Source organism: Elaeis guineensis, chromosome 11 (genome assembly GCF_000442705.2).
Source record: "Elaeis guineensis isolate ETL-2024a chromosome 11, EG11, whole genome shotgun sequence".
Classification (NCBI taxonomy): Eukaryota; Viridiplantae; Streptophyta; class Magnoliopsida; order Arecales; family Arecaceae; genus Elaeis; species Elaeis guineensis.
The window spans coordinates 118,268,343-118,276,836 of record NC_026003.2 but is presented as its reverse complement, the minus strand read 5'-3'; the positions used below and the strand labels follow the sequence as shown (position 1 = coordinate 118,276,836).

Below are 8,494 nucleotides of genomic sequence, written 5' to 3'. Positions count from 1 at the left end.
TCATATTATGAAAGCGAAAAGTCAAAACACACTGAAATTTCCTGCAAATCTTATCAATAAATAAGACTTTTTTTCATAAATTACGACCTCCTTGTGCGTTTCATAAATTACGACCTCCTTGTGCAACAAAGAGAGAGCGACCCTCCCATGTTAAACATAATTATTAGCTCAAACAAAAGGAGAAACATGGCTGCGACCAAACATAACCAATCTATCTAAAGTAGAGAATTAGAAACAAAATTGAAGTAATGTTGAGCTTCGAAACAACTAGAAGCTAAACTCGACAACCTAAACTTTGGGAGCAAATGCTTAGAATATATATGTAAGACAGACGGAGATGAACTCGACGAACTTGACGATGACGTGGGAGCGGCTGGTGAAGAAGAAGTCAAGGCTGTGGTCGGCCTCGGCGATGCGGATGGCGCGGGCGGCGGCGGCGGCGCCGTGGTGGAGGATGAGCTGCTCGAGCAAGAAGAAGGTGCGGCGGTGGGCGTCGTGCTGGCCGAGCTGGACGGAGGCGGACGATTGATCGGGGTTGGCCTGGGCGCGGCAGCAGGCGGGGCAGAGGTGGTCGTGGACGGTGAGCTCGACGAGGGGGGACTGCTCGAGGATGGCGCCGTGGAGGGCCTCGCGCTAGACGCGGAGCTTGAGACGGAGGCGCTTGGAGTGGGGCTCGGTCCAGACGAACTCGGCGTGTGAGCCGTGAGGGGCTCGGGGCAACGGAGGCAGAAGGCGAGGAGCTCCTTCGACTCGGGGTCGGACCCAGGTGCGTGGGGGTGGAGGTAGCTGCGGCACTCGGGGCACGTGGGAGCGGAGGCAGCGCACGCACATGTTGGCCGGGTTGGGGGCCATCGCCACGCCGCAGTCGACGGCGAGGCGAAAGATGGTTAGGGTTCAGGGACGAGGATCCATCAGGTTCCGGTGGGAGAAGAACCAACAACAATGAGGAGGGCGAGGCGAAAGATGGTTAGGGTTTAATCAGGCAGTGAATGGAAAACCGGTTTGATTCCTGCCGGGCACCGTCCGGGTTCGAGTTAACGCCTGGGTCCAGGCCTTCGAAAAAAGACCGGACCGACGGAAAACCGGAGTTCGGGCCGAGGGACGCGCTAGCGTGCGTCATTATCTCCAGGACGAGGCCCTGCGGTTGTAGATTTCCACTCCATTTTTGTCGTTCTCCTCCCCTTCGATGGTCATGGCGACTTCGTCTGCTACACCTTCTCTCGTAGGTGAGTCGAGTTTCTCGTTCTCTTATCTAAAAGCTCCTTCAGATTTAAATGTTGTTCCACTGGAACCCGATCAAAATCGCCTTGTCATCGATCCGGTTTTGAGAATTGTGGTGGCCGAAACCGCAGAACGTCTGCAACAAAATTACCTTATCGTAGATGTCAAACCGTTACATTGAATCTTAACGTCTTCTTGATTCGGCCTGAGAGTCGTGGGAATCTTCCCATAGCCTGTGGAAGCTTCGCAATGGAACACCCTTCCACCAAATTCTTCTTGCAATCTCCAGGCTGCCGTCATTCCCTAGAAATTACGGAAGCAAAATAGTTTATATGAATTTATATATCCTGGATTTTCCACCTTTCGTGTGTTTAGATAGTCGAATTATGTCAAAACCTTGCTTCCCTCGCATTCTTCTCATGAGCTGAAACAATAATCTCGTGAGCCAGTGGGACATGTCCACGGTTATCAGGTATTTGATATTGGAACTTCCCCCCTTAACCGGCCCTTCATCTTTGTGGATGCTCGTTGTTGGCCCCGTGGCTTCATTTGCTTCGCTTATCAGATCAACACTGCTCATGTACCATAATTAGATCCGTTGTTATCAGATTTGAGATGTTAATTTTCCAAAAGTTCATCTTTATGTTGCCATGGACCGATTTATTTGTATTTTTCGGTGTTAACATATCAAAAGATTGCCTTGTATACGGTGAAACCAGAAGATCAACCTATATAATTTGTAACCAAATCTTCTGCTCCATTATACAGAAAGTCTAACAAGTGGTATGTAGCATGAATTTGGAACTTAATTAGTCTAATCAAAAGATTGGAAGGTGTGATCTTTTATAGTCATTTGAAATAATTAGAAGATTATTCTCGTTTGAGTTCAAAGTTTCACATAGTAGACATTATTTTGTCATTAAAAGGAATTGATCTTCTTTCTTCTTCTTCTTGGGGAATTTTAGGTGGATCTTATTTGAAGACATGTAGCCTGCAGTCCAACAAGCTGAAGATGTTGGCACGATATCAAACTCAGTTGGCAGTTGGTCAGAACAAGCGAGTAAATCATCATCGGAACTTTTCTATCTGTGCTGAATACAGGTATTTAGTATATTTAGATTGATATATTACTTTATGAAAGTATTCTTTGTCAGATGTTATAGAATCTTTATCTAGTCTTTGTAGTTACAATGATGTTATCCTTATCTCTCATCATTGAGTACAAAGTATGTCTTGATTCCGCAGATTATTTAGAAAGAAGTTCCATTGGTGTTAGTTTAATTTTATAACTTTCAATCCTCTGTATGAAATAGGTATAGTATATTCAAAATGATATCAATGTATGTCAGCTTCTGTGTCCTGTGGACATTTCCTGTGTGGTCATTTGGCGTGCCATGCACTTTCACCAGTTTATGGTGGTATTCACATGAGTGATGCTTTCACATGTTATACAAATAAGAACATATATACACCATCTGTCAGTGACTTGTGAGAATCATTAAAGAAATAGAACGGCATTTCAGTAAATTTAAGTCCATCCCATGTTTTTGTTAGCAGTAACCATATGATTGTCACACTTTGAAATCTCCTTAAAGATGATGTTACCTTGTCTTTATAATTAAAATATCTATGGTCTTAGACTTTTAGTGTTAGTGGTAACATATATGGGTGTAAAATAAACAATAGGATGTTCACTTGTTGCAGCACATATGAACACTTCACCATCCTTGTATTCTGTCCACCTCTAATGATAAGATCTGATAAAGAGGAGTCAATGTTGCTTCTTTATCTCTGGACTCAATCTTTTCATAAATACAGGAGATAATCTGGTTGGCAATCTCTGAGAAAAGAACTAGTGCATATTCAACAGACCTATTTGCTTTCTCAAGGTCATCTCTAAGAAGCAAGCTTTCTTTATTACGTCATTTTTGAGTTAGCTGGCATTACAATTAGAATTTCTTTCTCTTTGACATTAAGGAATGTTACCGTGTGTAGCCGGTAGGCTATTACTTTTGCAAATGGTGTAGAAGAGAGCAAACCCAAACTTGGGAAGAAAAGTATCTGACAAAAAGATGTTTGAGTGACTAGTTTCTAGGAACCTGCCTATTAAAGCTTGGGCCACGAATGGTGAATCAGATTCGTTTGTTAATCGATTCTTCAAGTTATAAATGTTCATATTTGGATTCAAAGAAATTTGTGTGGCTTAATAGCATCCGGAACCTTTAGCCTGCTAATGGTGCAGGTCCTTCAGAGCTATGGATCTTGTGAAAAGTTTTTCACTTCTGGTCAGATCATTATTACAATTGAGTTTGGAGACTTCACATTCTGAAGCATCTTGTGACAATATTATTTGATATTATCCAAAACCAAGGATGTTTTGAGGGTAATTGTAATAACTAATAAGGACATCAAGATCTCATTTATAGGGATCATTCAAATGGGGACAAAGGTTGAAGCCCTTTGGCATTAGAGGTATCAAAACACTAGGTCTTTTCTGTTTCTCATAAAAAGATCCTTAATTGAAAAGAGCACTACTTGATTAATATTAAAGGCACATTTTTGAGCTTCAGTTAGGCCTAAAATTATCTCAAAAGCCAATTTGCTTCTTATAGAAGCCTTTAAGATTTGTGCACTTTTTCCCCTTCATTTCTTCTTCATGAATTCATGGGGTGTATTAACTGATATAAGACTTAAGTGAAGAAGAGATACTAACTTTTGGACAAAGAGCAGATTTGATGCTCCTTGTTTTCCAATTGTTACCCGTCATTCTCTGGGTATTGCATGTAAGCACCCTTGGCCATTACTTTCCTCGGAGCATGACAACCCAGTGTACCTATTCTCCAACAGACATCCTTTGGAGGGGAAGCATCAGAATTTTCAATGTGATTTGTGCTTAATTCTACCACCTCCTATCCATGCGAATCCGGAAAGCTTTTTCCAAATTCACCTTTAAGCTGTTAATAAATTCAGCACATCAATAGAAAATTTAAAGCGACAAATGTAGAAAGATCATTCTCACAAAAGGAAGAGCACAATATATGTTAACCGTCCAATCCTCCAATGCCACACCCTATCCACAACCCACCACCAGATATTTTTCCTCTGTTAAGCTCCTTTGTTATTACCTAATATCAACATTTTCAGTCTTAAATCAAGTAATAGTGTGCTTGCTAATTTGACATTGGGATTCTTAGAAAATCAAGCTTTTGAACACTTGAAATTGAATCATTTGTTGCATCTCCTTGAGTCATTTTATGGTTATTGTGTCCAATTGCTGTATCACGATGTGCATCTGCTATTATCTTGAATACTTGATGCTGATATGAATGCTGCTATTATATATTGAGTTATGTTGTTTCATTTCCACTTTTCTTGCATCTTGTTGCTTGGGATTTTTAAACTTTTATGAAACAGATGACGGGATAGTGTTTTTACTTGTATATGCAGTAATAATTCTAGAGGTGGAGGTGGTGATTTTCTTGCTGGCTTCCTTTTAGGTGGAGCAGTCTTTGGAACACTAGCATATGTTTTTGCTCCTCAGGTACTTCTGCCTTTTGTAGAAGCATATAGATATGATCTTCAGCATCTCCTAGACGCCACATGACAACTTCCACTAACACACTGTTACCACCCTCCATGCGGTAACACTTGTACATGGAGCCAACTGTAATACAACTTGTTTGCTTGTTCACATTATGCTCCAACTATTGCCCACCATGCTAATGTTCAAATGTTTGAATGTGCATTTCTTGCATCTGTCATGACCTTTTCCTGTTATAAAGGTATTAGGTACTGAGCAGAAATGAGTTGTTGTTGTTAATTTTCATCTCATGCATGTTTTCAGGTCTTGGCTGTTCCTCAATCTTCTTAGGGCTTGTAAAATAAATTACTTCTGGAATAGACTATACAGACAGATTTTTGGGAAAATGACACTTGACCTCCTCAACTTTCAGCCATTTGCACAAACTTCCCTCTCCTTTAACAAGTTTCTATTTGCTCCAACTTTTAATTTGAGTCAATGTTGCCCTACCCCTTGTTGCCTATGACGCTGTTAACGAGATCCACAAACGACCAAATTGCCTTTCCCCTCATTTTTCATTATCTAAAATTTCTCTTTCTCGCTCTCACCGTCCTCATACTGCCCTTCATCCATGGGCTACACCTCCACCTCAGTCATTGGCTAAGGATCACCAACTTAGAATCGGATTCCGTATTAGCCGGCCAGCGATATGAGTTGGTACGCCCCCATACTGAACCGTACTGGACCCAAACTAATATGAAAATGAGGGATAAACTGGAGAGGAAAGAGAGAGAGAGAAGGGAGGGAGGGAAAGGAAGAACGGTGGAGACGCCGATGATGGCCACCGAAGGACTATCGAGGCCTCTTAGGCTCCATGGTCCTCTAGGAGAGGAAATAAGAAGAAAGAAAGAGAGGGGAAGGGAGAGAAAAGGAGTGAGGGAAAGATGGTGGGGAGACCGTCGGACGGCTCAAAACCACCCCATGACCATCGTGGTTTCGAAACAAGAGCAAAGTCTCTGTTTTATCATATATTTTAAAAAATACAATAAATAGTGAAGCCGGCAATAGATTTCACAACGGCTTCATTGTTTATCATATTTTTTTAAAAAAATAATGAATAAGGGTTTTGGCCCTGTTTCGAATCTGCGACGCTCGCAAGATGGTTTTGGGCCATCCGACAGCCATAGCAGCCATACGACAGTCTTCCCATTGTCTTCTCTTCATTCTGCTTCTCTTCCCCCCCTCTCTTTTCTTATATCTCACAAAGGATCATGGAGCTCTAGAGGCCTCAGCGGCTCTCCGACGGCTTGACAGGCCACTGCCAGCCTTTCTCTCTTCTTTTCTCTCTCTCTCTTCCTTTTCTTTTTCTTAGCTCCATTTCTGTCGGCATTCTGAATCGCATGTTCGAACCATATGGGTTAGCCATCGGTATGGTTTGGCACGCCCCAAACTGTTCGATTCGGAGTGGTTCAGCGAACCATGTCCAAATGGATGGAAAGAGGGAGTGAAGGGGGAAGAAAGGAGTGTGAGGGAGTGGAGCGAAGTAATGATGGCTGAGTACCTAATGGATGGCTTTGATTGATATAGGCTATTGTTGACACGATGCCGGCTAACATTGTGTTATTGTTGATAGTGGAGAGGATGAGATCTTTTTGGTGTAGTTTGAGAGAGGTGGTGACTTTAGAGAGGGAGACAGGGTTGGGGCTGTTGGAGAGCGAGAAGGAGATGTATTGTAGGATGCGGATTAGTTGGTGGGGCAAGATAAGGGAAGGAGATGATGCACTTGTGGAGGATGATGTCGCTTTAGCTAATGACCTTCTCATTAGCCTTTCATTTGGATGGAGGCATTCGGAGCAGATGAATTTCTGGTCCCAAATTCTTCAGAGAAATGGGTGGTTCTATCAACACCCAGACAGGTGGGGTTTCTTATTGGAACAAGGGTATATTAGGAAATTTAATCGCATGTGTTGTTTTGCTATGTTTAAGGGAGATGGATGAAAGGGAAAGATTGCAACAAGACTTAAATTGAGTAATGTAATTGAAACTTTTTAAAGAAGAGGTGGTGGCGGCTGTGCAAATGGTTGAAAGTTGAGGGGTCAAAGTGTAAGTTTGTCTTTTATTTGAAAACAATTCAAACACAATTATTTATATTATCAGATGCACTGCGACATGACTTTTGATCATATTTACTAAATATGAGGTCCAACCCCAGCTTTTTTCTATTTAGCATGCTGCCTAATCACAATGCCCAATTTCTTCCATAGATCAGAAGGTCAATACTAAATGAAGATGAATATGGCTTTCGAAAGGCGAAGCAACCTATATATTATGATGATGGCCTTGAGGTGTCTCTCCACCTTTTCATTTCGTGCATTTAATAATCAGATGGCATTCTTTGTTCCTAATTGAAATTTCACATGTGGATCTTAAAACAGAAAACTCGTCAAACACTGAATGATAAGATAAGCCAGCTGAATTCTGCAATCGACAATGTTTCTTCAAGGTTGCGGGGTTTAAGAGGTGGGAGAAACATCACGACAGAAGCTACTGAGGCTGAATCAGAAGTAGAAGCAACAATGTAGAATCTGCACTTTAATTCATGAAGTCATCTTTTATTTTCTGTCTCCGCTCATGCTGACCATATCTAGTTGACAATATGGATATGCACTCGAGTACTTCTACATGTTGCTTTCTTGATACTTGGATTTATAAATTTTGAAGCTGTTTTAAAGCCATGTCATTTTTATGCTGTGCAAGAAGGAGCCATTTCCTTTCTCGCAAATTGAATTCTGGGTACCGGTTGAAGTATCTTAATTAGAGACGTTCCTGAAAAGCTCAAATAAATTAAGAAAAAAAAAGTACACCAGACCTGAAATAGGAGCATAAGACCTCCCATATAAAGATTCTAAATTAAGCTGAACATGAAATTGGGCTCGTATCGTATGCTTGAAAACCTTTTTATGGAAAGTTCCCCCCTTGATCATTTAATAAAATGCATCCTAAACCCATCCCAAGTTCATACCGAAGTTTAACCTTGCAAAAGCAAATTTAATTTAGCCTCCACAAAAGAAAACAAACATATCCCCTTCTGTAAGCCAGGCATGCAGACGCCATGGAAGTTACTTCACAGAGGGGATAGAATTCAAAGTATGCAGATGCCATGCAAGTTACCTTCAGGGCACCAGCTAGCATTACATCGGCCAGAAGCCTCCCTCTAAAATTTTAGCTTATGCACTGCTGCATTGCAAGAGACGTTCCATAATAACTAAGGTAACGAGGGTCATAAGAGCTAATTTGTAGTCCAAAAGATTTGCTAGCTCCTCCAGCGGTTCTCAGGCAGATAAGCTAAGCTAACGATACCTAACATATATATCGCCGTAAAAGCTGTGAACATTGGCGTGTCAAAAGGAATACCAGGGACCAGCACGAGAGAGGCATAAAACCATCAGCTTTGGAAGCCAGCACACTACAGCAAGCCACAGGCGCAATACAAGATTTATCACTGCCAACCCAACCATAGTATACAGCTTATCCCTACGACAAGCTTTGGCTACCTTCTTCGGTGCCATCACGAGCATTTCACTAATAATCAAATTTAGACCACTGCTAAAACCACTCAAAATATTCATATTTTTGAAAAACATGATAAAACAAAGACAACCATAGTATACAGCTTATCCCTACGACGAGCTTTGGCTACCTTCTTAGGTGCCATCACGAGCATTTCACTAATAATCAAATTTAGACCACTGC

The 8,494-nt window shown here is 41.6% G+C and overlaps 1 protein-coding gene and 1 pseudogene across 1 annotated transcript; one reads left to right on the top strand and one right to left on the bottom strand.

Moving 5' to 3' along the window:
- Nucleotides 1-50: 50 nt before the first annotated feature.
- Nucleotides 51-969, bottom strand: LOC109506399 (uncharacterized; annotated as a pseudogene).
- A 102-nt stretch (nt 970-1,071) lies between these two features.
- Nucleotides 1,072-7,476, top strand: LOC105053865 (uncharacterized). The gene is made up of 5 exons (XM_010935181.4): nt 1,072-1,226; nt 2,187-2,322; nt 4,669-4,762; nt 7,006-7,086; nt 7,177-7,476. Exons 1-5 carry the CDS (start codon nt 1,187-1,189, stop codon nt 7,321-7,323), a joined length of 498 nt encoding a protein of 165 aa, XP_010933483.1. The 5' UTR covers nt 1,072-1,186; the 3' UTR covers nt 7,324-7,476.
- The last annotated feature ends 1,018 nt before the right edge of the window (nt 7,477-8,494 follow it).